The 23,598-nt window shown below is 38.5% G+C and overlaps 2 protein-coding genes across 7 annotated transcripts in view; both read left to right on the top strand.

The window, feature by feature from the left end:
- The window catches only part of LOC127655905 (ADAMTS-like protein 4), a 102,629-nt gene extending 96,492 nt beyond the window's left edge, over positions 1-6,137 (top strand). For both annotated transcript variants that reach the window (XM_052143959.1, XM_052143958.1), the window contains exon 17: positions 4,001-6,137. In XM_052143959.1, coding sequence (XP_051999919.1) covers positions 4,001-4,131 — 131 coding nt within the window. In that variant the 3' untranslated portion in view covers positions 4,132-6,137. The remainder of the gene's footprint in view (positions 1-4,000) is intronic.
- A 3,245-nt stretch (positions 6,138-9,382) lies between these two features.
- LOC127655527 (CUGBP Elav-like family member 3) overlaps positions 9,383-23,598 on the top strand; it is a 55,203-nt gene continuing 40,987 nt past the window's right edge. For 4 of the 5 annotated variants that reach the window (XR_007972051.1, XM_052143408.1, XM_052143411.1 and 1 more), the window contains exons 1-3: positions 9,383-9,702; positions 10,483-10,687; positions 15,227-15,309. Coding sequence is in view for 4 of the 5 variants with exons in the window: in XM_052143408.1 (XP_051999368.1) it covers positions 10,543-10,687; positions 15,227-15,309 (228 nt within the window). In the remaining variant the exon portion in view is untranslated. The remainder of the gene's footprint in view (positions 9,703-10,482; positions 10,688-15,226; positions 15,310-23,598) is intronic. The other variant, XM_052143410.1, reaches the window with a different exon arrangement.

Below are 23,598 nucleotides of genomic sequence, written 5' to 3'. Positions count from 1 at the left end.
TATTTTTGTGCTGTTCCGCCTAGCTGCTGGAGTTTGTTCTTTGAAATAACACACATTCAGGACAGTTATGTGGATGAATCTAGACGTTCTTTGTGTTTATTCTGCCTATTGGTTGGAGTTTGTTTTATAGATTATCTGTTGTTGTGTAACTCTGTCTCATAAAATGTTTATAGAAACACTGGACGTGAGCAATCCGACAGCAAAGTTGTTGTGGGACTCTCGTAGGCGTACATGGACACAGAGTTTAGAGGGATGAATGCCAGTTGGCGCTGTCATGCGTAGGGTTGGGGCATCCCATAAAAAGATGGAAGGTTATTTCTCTTCTTAAGCGTAAGAAATATGATATAGTGTTTCTTCAGAAATACATCTTTCCCTACAAGAAGCTGAACAATTTGGGAAGATATGGGATGGACATGTTTTCTTTAGTGTTGGCTCAAGTAAGAGCAGGGGAGTTATTACACTGGTAAGTAAACATCTATAATTAAAATGTCTCAATCAGATTAAAGATAAAGTAGGAAGAGTCATTATTATTTTAGCAGAAATTCAGGAGCAAAGTCTTATTATGGCTAATATTTACGCACCTAACATGGATGATCAGGGCTTTTTTATAGATCTGGAAGGGATGTTGCAAGCTGCTGGCACCCCTCATGATATGATATTGGGAGGAGACTTTAATCTTTTGATGGACTCAGTACTTGATCATAGTGAAGCAAAAGTGTGCAAGCCCCCTAGAGCAACATTGATGGTTCACAGGATGTGTAAAAATCTTGGTCTTACAGATATTTGGAGACCTTTAAACCCATCTGGTAGGGACTAAAAAAAACATTTCATCAGTCCATAAGATTTATTCTAGAATAGATTATATATATATATATATATATCCCTCATTTCATCTGTTGTTGATTGCTCAATTGGAAACATTTTAGTCTCAGATCACGCCCTAGTGTGTTTAGAGGTGCTGCCCAATATGAAGAAAAGGAAATCATATAGTTGGTGCTTTAATGTATCCCTTTTGCAAAATCCTGAATTCCAACAAATGTTAAAGGCTGAAATCAGTGTTTATATGGAGACCTGGTCCTCTGTATCCTCTGTTGCCGTGGCTTGGAAGGTGGTTCTTAGGGGCTGGATCTTACAGTATGCCTCATTCATGAAAAATCCAAAGCACGAGAACTCGTGGAGTTGGAAGGGCATATTAAAAGAGACAAGGCAGAGCTGGAGTGCCTAATGTTGTCTGATGGCCACAGAGAATTGACCTGATTGAAATACAGATATAAAACTATTTTGTCACGGAAGGTGGAGTTTTGGCTATTCAGGGAATGGCAGTCATACTTTGAGCCAGGGGATAAGGCAGGAAAGTTTCTAGCTAGATATATATAAAACAGAGAGACTTCACTGAGAGTCTTCCATTCTCTCATTGAAATCTGCTGGTGGTGAAATATTCACCTCGGCCATTGATATTAATAATGCTTTTTAAGAATTCTATCTTGATCTCTATAGCTCCACGTCTTTGTCTACTGATGAGGATAATAGAAACATTGTGGAACCATTAGAACTTTCTACACTGACGGCTGAGCAAGATTATTTTACTCTAGATAGTGGCACCCGGCAGGGTTTCCCTCTTTCCCCATTATTGTTCTGTCTTGCCCTGGAACCATTAGCAACCGTGATAAGAAAGGAGGATGATTTTCCAATCATGGTAAAGCTTTTGCTTTTTGCAGATTATATTTTATTAATTGCTTTGACCCTACTAGATCTATGCCTTGCCTCCAAATAATTATTAATTCCTTTTCTAAGTTCTTGGGTTATAGAGTTAATTGGTCTAAATCTGAAGCTTTGGCTCTGATAGCATACTGCCTGGTAACGGCTTTTCAGCCGGGCAACTTCCAGTGGCCCAAATAGGCCATTAAGTATTTTGGGTATTTTATTCCCAGCAAATTTGTTAATTTTGACCCTTTAATAAAAAGGTTTTCGAGTGATGTGGGCAGGTCGGCTTCATTACATTTATCTATGATTGGGAAGGTTAATGTTATCAAAATGAATTGTATTCCAAAATTCAACTACCTGCAACAGTCTTTCCTTATAGATGTCCCCCTCTCTTATTTCAAGCAATTTGATAGCATAGCGAAGTCCTTAATTTGGAATGGTAAATTCCCAGATTACATTTCAATAAGTTACATAGGCCAGTTGACAATGGTGAGCTAAGCCTACCCAAGATTTTATTTTATTATTTTGCATTCAGTCTCACACATTTGGCTCATTGATCGCTTCCATCTGAGAGAGCCCCTCCCTGGTTTTGTATTGAACAAGAAGTTCTTACCCCTTTTTCGGCCTTGCAAAGCCTCTCTATCAAACTTATCGGAGAAGTTAAGTTACACCGTTATCTCGCATTTGCACTCGGTATGGACAAAAGTGTCCAGAGTGTTTAATTCAGACATTTATTTAAATGTTGCCTCAAGCATATGGCTGAACCCAAAACTATATATTAATAAGTCCCCTTTCTGCTGGTCAGAGTGGATTATGAGGGAGGTTAATACACTCGGTGACCTATATGAGAGTGGAGTGTTGAGATCCTTGAAATCTTGAAAAACCTGAAAATTTGGTTCAACATTTTAGGATTCCCAGATCTCAGTTCATTAGGTATTTACAGCTGCACCACCTGCTCTGTACTATTTTTGGAAGTAGCATACATCCCCCTAAAGTGGCAGATTGTATTAGTGGTTAGAGTGTGCTTGTGATTAGATTATCGTGTGTGGTGATTACTGCTTTTGGAAAAGGTCATGAGACATCAGTGTGTTACCCCCTGCTAATTCCGAGTCTTGGGAACGGAGCTTTAACTTCTGTCAAGAGATTATAGGAGAATGATTTAAACTTGGTGTTGGAGGAGGAAGTGTGGGCTAGGATTCTAAAAATGTTATGTCTACATCTAGAGATGCAAGGGTGTGCCTTATGCAATTCAAGATTTTACATCGATTCTATTGGACCCCCTCTAGATTGTATAGGTTTGGTCTTAAAGACACACCCACTTGCTGGTGATGGCAATCAGAAGATGGAGACACAACCCATGCTTTTTGGTGGTGTGTTAAGATCCAAGAATTTTGGTTGAAGGTTCAGAGTTTTATGTGTGATGTATTGGGCACTCAAATTTCATTTTGCCCCAGACTCTGGGTCCTCTGGGAACTTGGGTCCTAACCAGTGTTATGATTGGTAGACAAATTGTTTTAAGGGGATGGAAGTCAGCTGGAGCACCCCCATTTCAAGAATGGGGGGATGGGGTGTGACAGCTTTCGAGGAAGCATCATGTAGGCTGTGGAATTTGGATTTCGGATTCGTTTGATGGGAAATGGGGCAGCTATTTGGCATTTTTGTAGAGCTCTCAGGGAGAAGCAGTGGAGGGAGATGTTTAATTATAAATGTGTTTGTGTGTGTGTGTGTGCACGCGAGTGTGCGTGTGTGTGTGTGTGTGTTTATAACTGTATGCAGTAGATTCATGGCACTAATGCTTATACATGGTCATAATATGCACCTGTTACCCTCTGTTATTTTATTTTATGATGAATTTTGAGAAAACTCAAGCCCTGGTTATTCTCAATTTTACAACTTCATTGCCATGATGATGCAACGGCATATACCCTGAAATGAGCTTAAATGATACACAAGTTTTAACAGAAGAATAAATGTGTTTATAAAATAATAAGCTTCACATTTCTGCCTTTTAACCCTGCAAAAAAATGTATTTACTTCCATTGTAAATGCCTCACTGTACCTCGATTTTTGTTTTTTTGAGGGACGTGTGGAAATGAATTTTTGCTGTAATCAACATTATACCAGAAATGCTGCCGATTGAGCTGAACTTGTATTGAACCCGGAATATTCCTTTAATGAAAGAAATTAATTAACACAATAAATTGGCAGCCCTAGAGTTTTTGCATTTTTTATCATAAAGATTAGAATATATAACAATAATTGTACTGTCTCTCTTGTGTTGTGTCTCTCTTTGTAGATGAGAACTGTAAAGACAGACGGCATAACTGTGTGATGGTGGTACAGGCTCGACTTTGTGTCTACTCCTATTACAAGACCGCCTGTTGTGCTTCCTGTACTCAGAATGCTCAGCGGGCTAAAAGACATTGAGCCTACACAGGTTAAAGGTCACAGAGATGTCACATTTGGACCTAGCACATACTGAGATTCACTATGGGCCAACCAGAGACAAAACTCAGCCAATCTCAGTAATTAATTCACAGAAATCAACCAAATAGAGGCTATATCAGGTCCAAATGGAATTCCAGGAGAGAAATAGAGTGAAAGTTTTAAAACGCTATCTGAGCTCATAGGCACTCCAGGTCTGTGCTTACCAGTAGCTTTCCCCCAATGATGAAGACTAGGACTGTTTGGTACACTATACTATCAGCGAGGATGCCAAATACTCATCCATGCCTTAAATATTCTCTAAACAAATGCACTGATGTCACTAGTCCATGTTCTGGACACTTATATGAAGATTTTGTTGGTTGAATGGGAACAATTCTAGAAGTTGCCTTTGTGTTTTCGTCACACCTAGAGATATTAGATGAAATGTAATGATGTAAATCAGAATACACTACATGGTCAAAAGTTTGTGGACACAATTTTCCATTAAGGGGCAATATTTGGTGGACACTAGATATGGTTTTGAAATTAAATGTTTAACAAGCACATTGAGGTGTTGTTTGGGTGTACACATACTTTTGGCCATCATCATACAATCTCAAGGCAGGAGCTCGCTGCGGTGCAAGATGCATACAGTAACACTGGCATCACTTTTTGTACATAAAAAATATAGGGTGTCACATAGTCCAAAAGGTTGCAGGACTTTTAAGACAAAAACATTACATAAATGGCAATTAACCCCTCAAAAACAATCTCTTTTGGCTTGACTCATTCCCCTAAATCGTCCATCAGATAAATGCTACTGTATATGTAGGCATTACTGTCCAAATTGATCTACAAACTAATATAAAATCGTATTTTTTGGTGCGTCAATTTTATTTGTTGGTGCGTATGACTAAACTGTATGTGGTTAAAATTTTATTAAAATCTGATTTTAATATGATCGATCTGATTAGATTTCAAGTAATTTTTTTATTATTTGGGACATGATGTGTATGTATCACAGTAATGTCTGTAGAATATTGTTGCACTGTCTGAACAAACAGATCAGATATGATAAATCATTAAATATTGGGTGCAGTGTGAAAAACATATATCAAATCTCAGTATCTTATTTGGTCTTTATTCCCTTAAACGAGGCCACAGGATGAACTATAGATCAGTTTTGTTGTATAACGTTCAATCAGTGTTCCATGTATATTTTAGTATTTGATCAAAATGTTTTTATTTTTTATTATTTGTTGCTGTTTTTATTTTTTCCCCACAATGTAAATTCAAAAATGTCCATTACTAAATCAAACTCGCAGAAGCCCTAGCAGTTTTATGTTGTTATAAGATGTAAGATATTCTTGTTGTGCATTCCCTATTTTTTATATATGTAGTAACATAAGCCCTGCCTCTGCTAAATGGTTATTATGGCTATATTTACCTGCAGAATGCATCAAGGACAGCATAATTTGTGCTCATTGCTTAAGTAATAAATCATTGCTTAAGTAATAAATATGCAAACAGTAATGGCATACTTAATAATTTTTCATCCAAAGTAACAAACAATGCAGGACTATTCTCCTGGATCAAGCTGCTCCTCTTATAAATTCTCCAGCTTTAACCACTATGCTAGCACAACTTCTTATGCAAATGAGCAATTGAATATGTAAATTAAAAATGGCAGAGATGGGGTGGATTTCTGTCCCCATAACAGATGTAGTCTGTTAAAAACCTTTAACATTTGTTTGTGTGTGTTTAGTTGTGTCTGACAGTTTATGTACATATTTTGTATGTATAGTATCACATACATCTAGATAGATAGCAGATAACCTATAGAAGAATTAAAAAAGATGTTATATAAAAAACAAGAAACATAGTTATTTATCTATGATAAAAATACATATAATTTATTTTTATTTTTCTGAAATGGATCAGTTACTGTCTTTGGAAATTCAAGATAAATTTGTTGTTTTTATGATATACATTTATATTGCTTTGTAATGGGGGGTGCAAATTCTACAATTATTATTCATAATAAACAAACCTAAAATCATTCTCTACCGTTTTGTCATCTGATTTGGCTTGCGTAATGCATTTACTAATGTTAACGAATATAACCTTATAATAAAGTGCTACCAATATTGCATTTATTTTTTTTTTTATTGTAGCCTACTATTGTAGTTATCATGATTGTTGTAGGCTAACCTCTTTTTTTTTTTTTTTTTTTTTATGGAAGCCATGGTTTTTACTATAGCAATATCGTAGGAACTATGACAAGTTTTTAAGGAACCATGCTTTTTTGGGGCAGAAACCATGGTATTAATACAGTATACTCTATCCATATATTAACCATGGTTTTATAGATGTTCCATGTTTAATCTTGTGGTTACTATTGTTTAACCACAAATACCATGGTATACCAGTAGGCTATGGTATATTCTGTACAAATACCATGGTATTTGTAGTAAAATCAAAATAACCACAAAATTATGATTTTTATAACCAGTTTTTGTTTTACTGTTTTATTACTATGTTTTTACAATGAATATCAAGTTTAAAATATGGTTATTTGAATAACCATGGTAACCGTGTTGCCAGGAAGGGCATAACTAAACATAACCAAAAACCACAAAGATTGAAGTTTGTAAAATAATTAAAAATAGGTGGCGACAGTAAGGAGAAATGTAATGAAAATGAAGAGGAGTAGAAACTTGCAGTATGCTAGGCTAACCGATTAGCTTTTTTTTTTAGTTTTTATATGTAAAATAATTTTACGTATGATATATAATAAAATTATTATATTATATAACATTAAATGTTATTCTTCGTCATATTTAAAGAGTTAAGAGAATATGAATCATACAGCGATGGCACAGGATTTAAAAAATTATTGTAACCAATAGAATAGCTTTATAAGCCAAGGGGGGCGTTACGTGTAGTGGTGTGTCACGGACACGGACAGATGCATTTGCGTCATACTGCTCAAGTGTAATGGCTTATTCTAATCGCAAGGGGGTAGTTCTTCAACCTCAGATTGTGCATGGCGAACAGCAACAGTTTAATGTGTGCTGATCTATTCTCAAGGTAAACCTGTGGACCACCGGATAGACATTCACAGTAGCTTGATTGTGATAATGTAGGCTGAGTGCCCATACACACTACTAAATACTGGCAAGTGTGTGGATTCTGGAACTGTCTCAGAAGGAGAAAGAAGGGCGGGTGGGGCACTGTTGGCACTGCCACTAGAGGCAGATGGTGACCTTTTCACAGTAAACCACTCTGAATCCTGTCATTTCATTCCACAAGGCGCATTTGTGACCCGGGGCTCCGAGGGGGAACACGAGGGTTAAAAATGTCCCTCCGCTTATAATACCAGACCACCATCGCCATAGGTGCGTTTCAGCCCGGCGAACAGTGACAGGAAGGGGCCGGTGACATTATATATGACATTAATACGCACAAATATATTAAAACACATTTTTTTAAGCGATTGCAAACATCTCCCTAAACGTCAACATTACTGTATATGAATGTATCAAACGGCTTCGACAAAACCATTTTCCATTTTCATTTATAATAAAGATAATCAGAAAAGAAAAAAGAAAATTCTTCAGCCATTTTAAACCGAAAACAATACGCCTTTTACTGTTGCACAGTAGTTAGCTTAACTGATGTGCGGTCACAGGTGTGTAAATCAGCTATTATAGCCTACGAATGCTTTGAACGGGGATCGTCCAATCAGAATTTAGAGTCGGAACTATTTTTATAAATCCTCATGAACATTAAATTATAATTTGATGCTTGAAAGCTGCTCTGTTGTGTGGTATTCAATGACGTGCGTGCGTGCGTGCGTGATAAGTCCTTCAGCACCACGGTCAGAGCTTTAGAAACGTTCAGCCAATACCATCTCCTCACCAAAAACGAAAAATATGCATGCCTAGTCATCTAACGAGTTTTTATGAAAAGTGTATAGGTACTGCTATTTATTTATTTATTGTCTATAGGCCTATTACAAAATATTATTTTATTCAGGGTATTTTATATAATATAAAAAAATATTGAGAAATATTGAATCTGTTGATATGGCACATTCTGTGTTTGTTGGGGAAGAGGTTTGTAGAGAGAGCAAGAAAGAGAAAAATCAAAAGCCAATAAAGCTTTTTGCTTTCTATTAAAATGGTTATTTATGTATGTCTTCAGCCCTGTATGGTTCTGTGTAATCATATGGCAACAATTTATTGTCATGGACTTTCTCACCTTTTTGAAAAAGCTAGAATGTAACGCATTGTTGGAAATAAAAAGGCAGTTACTTTAACGTAACCAATAATATGCTGTTTTTAAGCCACATCACATTTTAGTTTGTCTCCAGTCACGCTATAAAACATATTTCTGTATATTTCTCCAACATCATGATTATTTTAATGTATTTATTTATTTTTGCTGCATCTTTGACAAGTTAGCCTACTTAGATGTTGTTGTTAACTGATCAGTTTTATACAAAATATATCAAAATAAGAATGATGCGAGATGGCTATAAATGAAATTAAACTAATGTATTTTCTCATTGGGTTAGTGGTAACTCTTATATTATTGCATTTATTCATTTATTTGGAATTGTTTACCATAATATAATTGCATTTATGCAAAAATAACTCAATAATGTTTTTTATTTATCTCCTTTTAGACTAAATTAACACAGCAGTGGACAATAAGATTGTACAGGTAGCACTTCCAACTGACAACAATGATGATGATCTAGGCTTTAGTGACAGTGACTTCAATAAACAACAATATTGAAGAATGCATGATCACGATTCACTCAATTTAAGTTTGTTGGAGTTCCAAGTGTTTAAATACTAAATGAATCAAATTAATATGAATTAAAATCGAATTTTTATTTTTTATTTTAAATTTGTATTTATTTATTAATTAATTAATTGTATTAATAATAATATTAATATTAAAAAATAAATAAAAAATGAGGAAAAACTATTCCATCGTTAAAACAATAATGCGCCCTATACAGGGTAAAACGTATATTCAAATGAGACTAATGTGATGTGATGGCCTGGGTGTTTCTTGTTTCTTTAACAGAGGGGTGTATTTTGACGATGATCCCTTAGTTGTTACAACACGAGCTTGTCAAGAGCTCGAGAGAGGGAGACACCGGCACATGACGTCACGGGGGGAGGGGTGGTTAATTAGAAATGTGGAAACAAGAGCAAACATACACGGCACTGATGAGATGCTTATAGGAACACAGTGACAGATGTGTATTGAAATAATGCTCACAATGTATTGCATTAGGCCTATTTAATAGCTCACAAAACATTTGCCGTTTAATAAGATAATTAACATGATATTGTAACAGAAATACTGGGCGAAATTGTGATTTTAAGCGTAGCAAGTGATTGTAAAAGCAGGAGAGAGGGAAACAAGAGACGCGCGTGGATCACTCAGAACACAACGACGCGCGAGGAAATACACGCACGCACGCACGCACGCACGCACGCGCCGGAGACGGAGTCATCCAAAGATTTTTCTAATAAATCCACATACCTCTTGGTGAGCTTTTTTCTCTTTGATTTGTGTGTTTGTTGCTATTGGTTTTGGTTTTGTGCTGTGATAAGACCGTTATCCGTGACCGGAGACGGACAAAGAGCGTCACAGCCGCTGCTTAAACAAAGGATGCGCCCATAGACACTTACAGTACATGCGTGTGTTTATTTACATTGATCTCTTTATGTTTAGTGTGCGATTACAAGGCAGATCATCTGCTATTATTATGCGAAATTTTTAGCCGTCTTTGTTTTCATGCAATACTTGGGTACGTTTATAGATGCCATCATTATTTTTATAGACCATTTATGATTTGCATAACAGTTGTAATTACTGGCAAACGCATGAGCTTTTGTTTCCTTGATTCACACGAGTGTCTTCATTAAGAGCTATTCGAGTGTGTAATTAAAAACATTCTAGATAAATGTATGTTCATTTTGAAATATTTGGTTGACCTATCTGTGATTGAAAAACCAAAACTTTGCACATAAACCAAGAAAATGAAAATATGCAACAGAAATAACTACATCCACTGTTGTGTGTGGCAACAACTAAATCAATTGGCTTTATTCAAGTTGAATCAACCTGATTACATCAGGTTACACCAAACAAAAGTCATTTTCAAGGGTCATCATGTCACGTAAACATGAACATAATTCTGCGTTTACATTTTAAAGTGTACAGATATGAATCTTAAATTATGAAAGATTATACTAGTTTTGTCCTCCTATCAATTCATTCATTCATTCTCTTTTCTCCATCACTCATCACACCCCGCCTCCGCAGGCAAAATCATCACTCTCTATCCCCTGGACTCTTGCTCACTCTCTCCGCATCATCGACCCAATGAAGGAGCCGGACGCCATCAAACTCTTCATCGGGCAGATCCCGCGCAATCTGGAGGAGAAGGACCTGAAGCCCATCTTTGAGCAGTTCGGCAAGATCTATGAGCTGACTGTGATCAAGGACAAGTACACGGGCGTGCACAAAGGTAAAGTGATGCGCGTGAGTTTCACAATTCAGCACAGGCGTTGAACGGATAGGGACTGAATGCCTCCCAGTCACGACTTGCACGTGCATTGTGCATCTAAATAAACCGTGTAATGTCACTTTGCATTAGTGTCCATGCTACAGAGCGATAACAGTGAGTACTGAATAGTAGCCTAAAAATAAATATAGCGCATAACGTTTGCAACGTTTTTTAAATACACATTATTTAATTTTACCATGTGTTAATATAAGCTCATTTAGAATAGATGTGTAATATGGACACCCATTCTGAAGTGTTCATAATGAAATACACAAGCAAGGGCATGAAGAGCAACAAGCAGTCTTCTGAGTAGAGTGCAACAGTCTGGATCCAGAAGTAAAATTGGATTTTTATTTTCTATGGGGAATTTGATTATTAACAATATCTTATAAGCCTTTAAAAACAACACAGATAGATGTCTGTATTAGATACTTTCATCTGGGAAGCATCACATTCTAATTGACGTATGATAAACAACATAGAGACCAGATTTGCAAACATTCAACATCATTAACGTATTGCAGATGAGCAAACAACCTAAAAAATATGTCTTCCAGATATCAATGCACACATTAAATAGACATCTGTGTTGATAACCGATGGTATATCCTCTTGTTGAAGCCATCAGTTCACATTACCCATGATGAGGTACGAAATTCACCAATCAGAGAATCGCGGCAAACTATTTTTTTATGACTGACGGCGATAAAGATATCTATAGAATATGACTGATAACTGATATAATGCCGATATATGCTATAAATGCAGTTTAATATTACCAAATAGCAAAAAAATTTACACAAAATTGCTAAAGCGAACACGTATTTTACACAACATTTATTCAAATCTATGGCTGCCATTTGATTAAAATTTGTAATCTAATTAATGACACATTTGCTGATTTATCAATCAAATTATAAAAAACATTTTTGCTGAAAAAGGCACCCAAATAAAGATAATTCAATATTTAATAAATCAAATTAATTATAAATATATTGTATAATAAACAATATTTATTTATTTATTAAATCATACAAAAAGTGGCTTTAGAAGTCAATATATTGTTTGCTTTATTTCCGTATCATTTAACATGAGCTTATCATTGGTATCAGTTCACAGCAAACCATTTTACAACTGTGTTCATTATTCTGTTCGAAGTAGACACAGGAGGTGCACTTGTGTTCCGTCTGTACATTCGTCAGACAAATGCTTTTAGTGCGTGTTAGTGTGATTGTGCCACATTTCACGTGTTTGCAGTGTCACTAGCTATAAACACTGTATTTTTAGAACACTGTGTTGTAGTTTACAACTTTGAAAAACACGTCTAGAGACCTCTGCACGCTGCTCCATCCAGGTGTCTTTAATCAGTTGTCGGTTTGTTGCTGGAGTTGCACTTACAACCCCCTACTCACTGAGGCTTACAAAAACATGAAGGTGGCACTTCAAGCTTGAAGAGCTCCAATGGTAGGAAATTCATTATTATGGCAGAATCACCTTCTGTCAATCAACCCACAAAGCACAGTTATTGAGCAGTGCTGATAATCTCAGAAATGTCAAATACTGTCCGATTAATTGGTTTGACCGATAAATCTTCCCATAACTAAGTTCAACCCCCTTTCTCCCTATTATTCAGTCTTTTTGTTGTGATCTGGGCTGGTGGAAACATGAAAGTGGTATCAGTGTGTAGCAGCACCCATGCCTGCAGTACAATCAAGGGTGTCGGTGGACAGCACAGCATGAGTTCAGTGTTACTATAAAAAGGAACATTACAGCAGGCAGTCATGCCAGGAAATCTTTCTCACTATCTCTCTTGTTTTATCTTCGTGATCTTTTTCTTTGGGTAACTGTGTTCTGTGTTTATGTACTGTTCTCTGTTTTGGGTACTGGCTTAGAATCATGTTTTCCTGTGTTGAATGAACCCTGTTTGGGGGCTCGACCGGGATTTAATCATGTGGATTACTTAATGGGTTAAGGTCACTAAGGTGATGGAGGGAGAAAGACCTTTAGGACCTTAAGTCAATGAACAAGCAAATCCATTTGTGAGGTGCCCCCTTGAGTAACACAAACACCTGCTTACAGGCTGGAATACCTGCTTACACACACAAATAACCGTTCTGTAGAGGTGCTTGTTGCTCATGTGCTTATACACACAGTGTATCCAATCAGACAAATGGAGGCATAAGCCTTGTATGCAACCCTCTTTGTTGTAGCTTGTGTGTGGGTGTGGTTTAGTTGAGGAGATCAGGGTAAGCTTTTGTCCATTTGTCCATAGAAGTCCAGATTTTAACCCCTTGTAACCTCTTTAACCATTCCAAATTGTACCTGCCGATATGAAATTTTAAATTGTTTCTTCCAGTTTTAACAGTGTCATTTGTAATAATAAAGCCATAAGCACAGGTCAGATCATGGATGGCTCAACATTACTGTGGTTAGGCTATTAGTCTTTTTTTATATATATTTTAAAACCTATGGATTTGGATCAAGATAAATGTGAGTGAATGATGACAGAATAATTACAGTATTAATAATACAAATAAAAGTCTTATAGATTCACCCTAATCGATTTAATATGCAGTATGCTGGTATGGTATGCTGTACCAGTTAGTGTTACATCAGTAAGTATAAATTTGTTTGGATGATGATTAGGGCTTCAACTAACAATTATTTTGATAATCGATTAATCTAACGATTATTAGAAAGATTATTCGACTATTCAGCGATTATTACAAAGATTAATCATTAGCTTTTAACCGATTATTCAGCTTGTGGCCCGACTTAAAGGTTGGATTAAATGTGCTTACTAACAATAGAGAGAACAAAATCATCTTTTAAAAAGACCTCTAAATGACATTCACTGAATTAACTGGAAAAAAATACTTTTTATTAAGATTAATTCAGTAAAGAAATTCACTGCAAAAATCATATTGTTATCAAGTGTTTTCTCATGTTTTCCATTTAAAATTGTCTAAAAAATACATTTACTTGAGAAGCAACATATAAGATATTTAGACTTGCTTTAAGAGAATGTATCTTAAATATAAGTGTATTTTGTCACAGTGCAGTAAAGACAAAATATACTTATATTCAATATCTATTCTCTAAAAGCAAGTATAAATGTCTTATATGCTGCTTCTCACATTAATCCATCTTTTTTAAAGGATTTTTTGATATTTTAAAATATTAGCATTTTTAATATTATATTCATATTCATAATGTACATTGTTTTAAAGGAGTTTTAGATATTTATATTGGAAAACAAACTAAAACAAAATCAAATCAAAAATGTATTTTGTTGCAGTGTATAATGGGGCGAAGAAATGGGGAAATTGTTGCCATATGATGTTCAATTCAATTCATCTTTAACTCACTAAAAAACAAACTCCTTATTAAAGCTACATATTGCCAATTTTCTTCACGTTAAGAAATGCACAGTGACATATATTATGATTCAATAAATCGCGAGCCATCACGTTATAATCTAGCTGCATTAAGCGTGTGTGCTCGAGGGACAAGCGTCCCCGTGACAGAGTGTGCATCAGCCGGGTGCAGTTTCAATCTCTCCCCCTTAGATCGGGACATTTGTGCATCTCATAGAAGAGATGCTGACCACACAGAGAATTGCCAGTTTCGGCTTCAATATCTGCTTCTGTATTTTTTTAACTTTAATAAATCTATAACACATTAAATATAACTGCATTTAAGATGTAATGCTGGAGTGTTTCCTTTAAAAAGCTCCGGCTCCACTTATTCCACAACGAGAGTGCTTCTGAATTTACTTCTTTGTTTTTTATATGATTCCCTCATACTTTGGGATCTACATCAGCTGAAGCTGTTTGGAAAGTTTAGAGTTTATCTGGACTGTGAGCTGTGTAATTCTTCCTCTCATCAGTCAGGTGCGAACTGCAGTGCTGCTCTCACACATCATCATTAGTGTTTAATGTGATCCCATGTTACGTTAATTGAGATTAAACGACTATTCAGCAATGAAAATTCTTGTCAACAATTTGTTATTGTCGATGTTGTCGATAATGTTGACTAAGCGTTTCAGCCCTAACTATGACATGTATTTTAAACCTCCTGATCCGTATGTAAATTCCATAAAAGAAAAGAATGTATTTTCCTACCGTAGGATTTAATTGAAAGCTTGAGGTACATTCCATGTAACAATTTTTTTTTTTACAATCTGCATCACCAGGGGGCAGTCAATGCGCTTCAGCAAACCTCAAAAGCAGCGCAACCACAGAATGAGAGTTGGTCACACAGGATGTGTTCTTGACAGCTGGACGAAGCACAACAGAATGCAGGGATCTTGAGACGTGATTTTCAGAGTTTCAACTACTTTTAACTTGACCCAGCATCCCAAAATGCAGTGTTTTTGATGCTGAAAACCATGACTCATATGTACATTGACTGACAATTAAAAACAGAACTGATGGAACGTAAGAACACGTCCTGTCAAGAAATACTAACAGTCTCTCTCTCTCTCTTTCTCTCTCTCAGGATGTGCTTTTCTGACGTATTGTGCACGGGAGTCAGCCCTTAAAGCACAAAGTGCCCTTCATGAACAGAAAACCCTGCCAGGGGTAAGTCCATTTTTGTGTGTGTAGAGTCATGGCAGGGGTCCCTTAATGTTTTATCCCCTTTCATGTCCTGCCATCTCTGTGTATGTGTCCTGTACAAAAGCAAGATTGGGCTTAGTTTAGAGAGTGTGTGGCTTTTGAATTATTCAGATGGTGTGACGAGCCGTAGGTTGCTGTGGAGATTATTTGGATTTTTCCCTCACACCTTTTCAAGCTTCAGACTGTCTGAAATATCACATTAAAACGTAAACATCATGCAAAGCTATGCCTCTAGCCCTGGAGGGCAGCCTGAGAGTGGATGTTTGTCACAGAGAAGGATTGGATAGTGATGACAGTGGAATAGGGGGTTGGCGGGGTGTAAATGCAGTAATTAATCCTATTACCATCTGGCTGACCTTTCGTTGAAGATCACTCTGACAATCTTCTCTCTTTCCCTATCTCTGCCTCCCTTCTGCTGTCTATTCCTTCTTCTGTCACATTCCATGTCCTTCTGTCTTCCTCCCCCTTCTCTCTTTTTTCTGGCCCTGTTTACACCTGTGTGAAAAATCACTTGTTCTTTGTGAAAAATCACTTGGAGGAAATGGGAGCTGGTCAAACACTCCAAATGTAAATCTTTTTTCTGGCCCTGTTTACACCTGTGTGAAAAATCACTTGTTCTGTGTGAAAAATCACTTGGAGGAAATGGGAGCTGGTCAAACACTCCAAATGTAAATCTTTATTTCACACTTTTCAGCAGACTATAAACACAAATAATGGTTTTCAGCAGGATGTTGATGAATGCACACACACATTGCTGCGTACAACTCTCCCTCTCCTCTGGGCTTCTCGTCTCTCCTTTCATCTCACCAATGCTGCTCACTTAAACACAGAACAGATGTTAGAGAAATTATACACAGGTGCAAGTCCTTACAATTCATTACTCCTGTCCTCGCTCTCCATTCACAAACCAGCGCGCAGCCATGACCCTATCACCACATACCCCCATTGCCTGACCAGTCCATTACCCCCCAATTTTTGGAATGAAAATCCGCCACAGCCATCTACGTCCCAGACTGTGGACCACCTTGAACTTAAATGGCTGGAGAGCTAGATACCAACGGGTGATACGTGCGTTGGTATCCTTCATGCAGTGGAGCCACTGGAGTGGGGCATAATCTAAACAGAGGGTGAAGGCCCATCCCAGCAAATAGTAGTGGAAGGTGTGGACTGCCCACTTGATGGCTGTTAGGTATACCTTGTCTTGTCTCACTGTTGCCCTTTGTTTGTCATTTTTGTCACTTTTGGAGTTCCTTAGTTTTCACTTTTGTCACCCTTGTAGCTCAATAGTCTCCTTGTTAGCTTTCGTGTTCTCTGTTCATTGTTTTCACCTGCCTCGTTAGTTTGCCATTGGTTTCTGTTTATTGCCCTGTCATCTTGTTTGAGTTCTGTTTGTTCATTGGCTCCCATTTTCCCATGTCCACGTATTTTAACCCGGTTGTTTTCGCTCCCCTCTGTCAATCGCTGAATGTTGTTAAGCCTGGTATATGTTCCCTGCCCGAGTTCTCAGTTTTGTTTCATCGTGTTTAAGTTTCCTGTTTTCCCATTGTGGGTTTTTCCTTTGTGTTTAGTTGTTTGTTTGTTTAAATAAAGTTAAGCTGCATTTAGATCCACTCTCCTAGTCTGCCTTCGCTGCCTCCATTCCCAACAGAAAAGGGCAACAGTGAGACAAGACAAGGTATACCTAACAATGGCTAAGCACACTTTCTTGATAGTGCTGTACATAGTCTCCCTCACAGAGAGCTTGCAATTTATGTACAGCATGGGCCGCTCCCCACCCCCCACCCTCTGAGACAGCTTGATCCAAATCCAACCCCCTGTCCGATGCATTGGTCTTTAAAATAAGATGGAGAGAGAAGTCAGGAGCATATAGCAATGGTCCGCCACACAGTGCAGTCTTTACTTCCGTAAATGCTTGGTGACATGGATCCTTCCAATGGACTGGGTCTGGTGCCCCCTTTATAGTGAGATCAGTCAGTGGGCTGGTGATGGACAAATAATTAGGCACAAACATTCTATAATAGCCAGCCAGCCCCAGGAACTGTCTAACCTCCTGTTTGGTCTTAGGTCTCAGGCAGATCGCAATTGCTGTGGTCTTATCCATTAGTGGACGCACCTGGCAATTACACAAATGTAAGACCAGATACCGTACCCATCCACTTCTTAGGGTTTGCTGTGAGTCCCACCTATCTCAGCAACCTCAAGACAGCTTTCAGATATTGAATATACCGCTGTCAATCAAACACTATAAATAATAATGTCATCAAGTTAAGCAGCGGCATAAGCAGAGTGTGGGCATAGAATTCTGTCCATGAGGCATTGAAACTTGGCTGGGGCCCCAAACAAACCGAAAGGAAGGGTGACAAATTGGTGTAAGCCAAACGTAGAGGAAAATGGCATTTTTTTCTCAGGACATGGGAGTTAAGGAATCTGCCAATATCCCTTTGTCAGCCCCGCCAACCGAGTGAGCAGTTTGTCAATGCAGGTCATTAGATATGTGTCGAATTTAGACAGAACCGAACTGACCCATCAGTGTTGGGAAACAGAACCACCGGGCTGGACCAGTCTCTGTGGGATTCCTTTATTACCCCCATATCGAGCATGGCCTTAATCTCTTCCCGTATCACTTGTTTTTTTGTTCGGGTAACATATAGGGCAACTGTGCACTACCACTCCTGGGGTTGTCTCGATGTGGTGCTCTATGAGATTTGTATAACTGGGAAGAGCCAAGAACATGTCAGTGAATTCTCCTCGCAAAACCTAGAAACCTCTGTGAATTGTGACGGTGAGAGGTGGTCTCCGCAAGTGACTGGGATGACGCAATCAGTGGCTTATAAGTTTACCTCCTGTCCGAGCTCCTTCCTCTCCGGAATCTTATAAATAAACTCATAATTGATTTCCCTGACTCAATGTGTGACCTTAAAGGGCCTTTGCCTCTTAGCGAGTAGATTACAGCTAGATGTGGGGAGCAACACAAGGACTTTATCTCCCGGTGCAACTTCCCATAGCCAAGTACTGTTATTATACAGCTGGCTTTGACGATCTTGAGTCTGGAGCAAATTTTCCTGTGTTAATTGCCCCAGTGTGTGGAGTTTTGCTCTCAGGTCAAGAACATATGAAATTTATTTTTTGCTGTTTCAAGATCCCTCCTCCAAATTTTCCCATAGGATTATGAGCATGCCACGTGGTCGATACCCGTACAATAATTCAAAAGGGGAGAACCCTGTGGAGGCTTGCAGGACCTCTTGCACTGCAAATAATAGGGGCTCAAGCCACTTGTCCCAGTTTAGTGCCTCTTTGTGCACAAACTTACGAATCATATTCTTTATTGTCTGATTAAATTGTTAATTGTTTGGAGATGGTAAATGCTTGTCTGAATTGATATAATCCCCAATCATTTGTATAGTTTGCATAGTGTATGAGACATAAACGTAGTGCCTTGATCAGTGAGGATTTCTTTCTGAATCTGCACTTGGGAGATCATTCTGAAGAGTGCCTCTGCAACACTACATGCTGAGATGTTGCGCAGAGGCACTGCTTCCGTTTATCGTGTTGCATAGTCCACCAGAACCAACATAAAGTGATACCTGCATACCATGTGTTCTAATGGCCCAATGTGGTCCATGCCAATTCTTTTGAAGGGGGACATTGATCAATGGAAGAGGGCACTCTTGGGGTGGCCGGCAGATTCACCAGCTGACATTCAAGGCATGCTGCACACTACCATCGAACATCCCAGATATAAATAAAATAAAAATGGGCCATTAGACAGCTTAGTGTTTTACTTGCCCTAAATTACCTGCCATCAGATTATAATGAGCTGCCTGGAAATGCTGTTCTGTATGAACAGTTGGGTTGTATCCTCCTTTGTCTGAGCATCCTGCATCACTCGATAAAACCAATCCTTAATAATCAAAAAATACGAATAGTGTAATGTCTGGCTGGAGGCGCTGACCATCAATCACTTTCACTTGGTCAAAGGCGTGCCTAAGGGTCTCATCTCACGTCTGCTCCAGAGGGAAATCCCCTGCTGGGAATCCTCTAAGAGCGGGGAAAGCCATTGCTTCCGCCTCCTTTGCGTCATCGTGATGTGGAGCTTACGTGGAAGGCCCTGGCACCGCCTACCCAGCCAGTGAATTGCACCCCACACACCAATCCACTTTGTTACAGGACCCATCCACACAAATTCCCCTCAACAAAGTAATTTACAGCCAATTCATGCCCAAAATCAGAGGATAGGAGAGGCGGGGACTTACCGCCACCTCTATTCTATGTTTTTGTCCTTTAAATTGAATAATGACACCCTGAATCTACCAAGGCTTGATATGTACCCCTTGAATACTCACCTGTATCCGGTGCATCCCAGCTCGATCGGGGGTGGCCTGTGGCATGTCAGGAATCCGAATCAATCACAATTCCTCCACCTCCATCAGCTGGCAATGGTCATAGAGGTGCCCAGGATACACCTGCACCGGCGCCTCCAGAGTCGGCAACCTGTGAGGAGAGGAGACAGCCACAGGGGAACAGGATGGTTGCTGAAGCCCCGGGTCTGAGAAGTGGGTTCCTGGGATCAGGAGCGGGAAAAGGGGAGGAGAGAGAGGAGGAAGTGCAAGAGAGAGAGAGAGAGAGAAAGAGAAAGAGAAATAGAAGAGGGCTTGCTGGCCCCTGGATATGCCGCCAGATGGTCCTCCACTTGGACAACCTGGTATAGTGTCGTGGGACGGCGGCACTGGACCCAGTCCGTGGTTCTTCTCGGCAACCAGAAGACGAGCTGTTTCAGCACCACCAGATCTACCATTGCGTCGGTGTGACGCTCCTCCGCCAGCAGCCACTGGCGTCAGCCGTCACAGAGCCTTCCGTCTTCCGGTCCCATCTTTACAAGCATGAAGTTGGACATGGCGGGGGTGGCAGTCTGGGTTGTGTTGGCAGAATTCACCTGGGGTATCAAGCTCCTCAGCACCTGTCGATCATCCTCCTGAGCTTGCAGGAGGGTATGGAAGCTCTGCTCCTGGTATAGCTCAAGCAGAATCTGAGTTTGGTTCTGGTGGTTGCTGGCGAGGAGCTTGATAAGTTCGGCAAAGGGTGAGGACTCCATGATGGCATATCTGCCTCACAGTTCCTGGGTTTCGGCACCACTGTGACAAATCACTTGTTCTTTCTTCAAAGGAGGAAATGGGAGCTGGTCAAACACTCCAAAAGTAAATCTTTATTTCAAAAATTTCAGCATAATATAAACATAAATAATTATTTTCAGTTGGATGTTGATGAATGCACACACACTGCTGAGTGCTACTCTTCCTAACCTCTTGGCTTCTCGTCTCCCCTTTTATCTCCCCAACGCTGCTCACTAAAATACAGAACAGCTGTTAGAGAAAATATACACTGGTGCGAGTCCTTACCATTCATTCCTCCTGGCCTTGCTCTACATTCACAAACCAGAGCTCGGCCATGCCGACATCACCACAACTTATTTTTAAGATGCGTTTTGGCCAATCTGTTCACAAGTGGATAATAGAAACACATCACCGTTTACAGCTGGTCGTAATATTCATCTTCTGTGACCACTTGTGTTCGGATTTCGAGGGGAGGGTGTCCTGATTTAATTACAACATACATCAATCACTATAAATAAAATTATAAAATGCAAAAAAATCATAAATGACAAAGAAAGCACAAAAGAATAGGCCCTAATGTTTCTCCCAGATGCGGTTGAAAGCACAAATTCAAACTTTTAAGAAAGTTTATCATTATTTTTGTGGAGTACCTGTATAGACTAAGCTTCAGATGTGCATGCTTCTAATTTGTGTTGCCTCATGTTATATCAGACACACTGAAGACGTTCCGTAAAGTTTTTGTGCATGTTTATGCTGTGTTGTGTAAATTACTCAAAAAGTAATCCACTACAAATTACTAATTACTTCTCTAAGATGGTAAGACTTTTCTAAATTTTGTTTGTTTAAAATTATTACTTAATTGAAGAAGTAATCACCTTATTAATTACTTTTAAGTTAAACAGATTTCCGAACTATTTCAAAATAAGTCATAAATTCAAGTACCACACATTTCTCCCTAAAATGTCTCTTTATTGAATTCATGTATGTATTCTACATAAATAATAGTGTCTTTAACTATGTACTAACATTAAAATACATACAATAAAATGTACTTATTGTGTAACTACATGTTGTTTTGCAAAATTCTCACAAGATTCACGTTTGCTGCTACTGAGGTTGAGGGTATGTTTAGGATTAGGTTGATTGACAGGCGAGTAGGCGATGCCTCACTGCTGTCCGAACGGATTTCGATGGATGAGCATTTGCACTATGAGCCCACTGTGCTCACATGCACTTTCATCCACATTTGGAGGCGGTTGAAGTGGACGAATCTCAAAGTGTTTTGGACCCGGTTTACAACTGTCTCCTTTTGTCTTTACATCATTTGTCAATTTTGTATCATCTCTGATACAATGAATTAGTCTCTGTCTGCATTTTAAAATCAATCTTCCTTAGTTATTTTATGGGATGGAATCAGTCCAGCAACTCAAAATATATGTGGTCAGGGGCTAGGCAGTTGTGACAGCAACTGGGTAAAGCATGGAGTCTTTTAGAAATGCAATGATATAGCTTCCATGATTTATTAAATGTTATACATTAGAATATGCAAAACAAATTATGTTTTCTGACAAAGAATTAATGGGCTAACCCAAGAGGAAAAAAACGTTGATGTCACTTAATTGACCCATGTGGAACTGATGTGCATAATGAAATCATGTAAATTAAATAAAAAAAATCAGTGTACATATTTTCACTTTTAAACCCTGTGAAATGCTTCCCAATGACTTTCAATCTAACTGCATACAATCTTTGTTTGTTTTTACATACTGAGGGAACAATTACTGTCTGTGGTAACCGACAGGATTACAGATGCTGTCAACAAGCTAAACAAGATTAAACCCGGAACGTTCCTTAAATTGTACATTATCATGTAAGATTTCAGTTTTCATACTTTTGGCTGCAGTTATGTTTGAATTCAAATTAAATTAGATTGGTGTTAAAATGTGTGTTTTCTTATTTCCAATTCTAAATCTCTCTCACTCATTATCTTCTCTTTTCTGTGCATCATGTCTGAAAGATAAAGCGATTGTGGGAGTGTGGTGAGATGAGATGAATGAAACCGAGGCACTTCAGAGAGGTCAGGACAGAGGGAACATAAAGAAATGAATAGGGAGGATGCAGGTTGTGGGAGGATGGGAAAAGAGGGATCAGAAACAAACGTTTGCCTTATTGAGGGAAGATTGAGTCTAAGAAATACAGCTGTCAATCTACTGAGACATCTGACAGGGTTAAACTGATGTGACCCATAGAGCAGAGTTACAACCATGTTTGCTGTGTTTGTTGCATGTTCTGCATCTGTGCATCTCTGTACAGCTTGTTGGATATCTGGTGTTTGAATCTTAATTCATATTTGCCTAAAGGTGCTAGTAAACATTATTATTACATTTTTCCTTAGTTTTAAACTTTGAAATGTAGACCTTTTGTATATTTTTTATGAGAGATTCACACACACACACACACGTTCAGTAGCTGGCAGAGAAAGAGAGATGGGGGGTTGGGGGGGTTCATTGCTAAGATACGGTTGAGTCAGAGATGGCATGTTGCTAGGTAACACACATGATGCAACAAGTGACGGATGTAGAATGGAAATGTTTTAGAGAGAGGAAGAGGAAATTGTGGGTTTTTGTATTGCACACAAACCTGCTATTGCGTTTGTGTGAGTCTAGATGTGATTTGTGTAGTTTATCGTAGCTCGTGTGAAAATAAAAAGGCAAATTGACTGCACAAACAGACACCCCTCCTCAAAGTGAGATGGTTTGGTCCGATGACTCCGTGTAGACTAGAGAGGGAGAGCAGAATGCAATTTGATTGAATAATCCAAGGGTTTAATACACCGTAATCCATGACAAATCCTTACAGAATAACTGCAGGGGTCGGGATTTACAGAACGTGTGCACCTTAGTGTGTATGCTTTGTAAATTGTATGTGAAGTGTGTGTGAGAGTGAGTACGCATGAGTGAGAGAGTGAATAAAAATCTATTTTTGTGTCTGATAGACTTAATATAAGCCCAGCAGATTTGTTTCAGTTAAAGCCACATCTATCAGAATTATGAAGAAGGTGGTGAGAGATTTCAAGCCAGATGATTTTCCATGGATCCCTATTTGTGTTTATATGTAATTATGTGAGTGTGTTACACACACT

This window comes from Xyrauchen texanus, chromosome 15, assembly GCF_025860055.1.
Source record: "Xyrauchen texanus isolate HMW12.3.18 chromosome 15, RBS_HiC_50CHRs, whole genome shotgun sequence".
In the NCBI taxonomy this organism is placed as follows: domain Eukaryota; kingdom Metazoa; phylum Chordata; class Actinopteri; order Cypriniformes; family Catostomidae; genus Xyrauchen; species Xyrauchen texanus.
The sequence above is the reverse complement of the archived record's forward strand: the minus strand, read 5'-3'. Positions and strand labels throughout refer to the sequence as shown.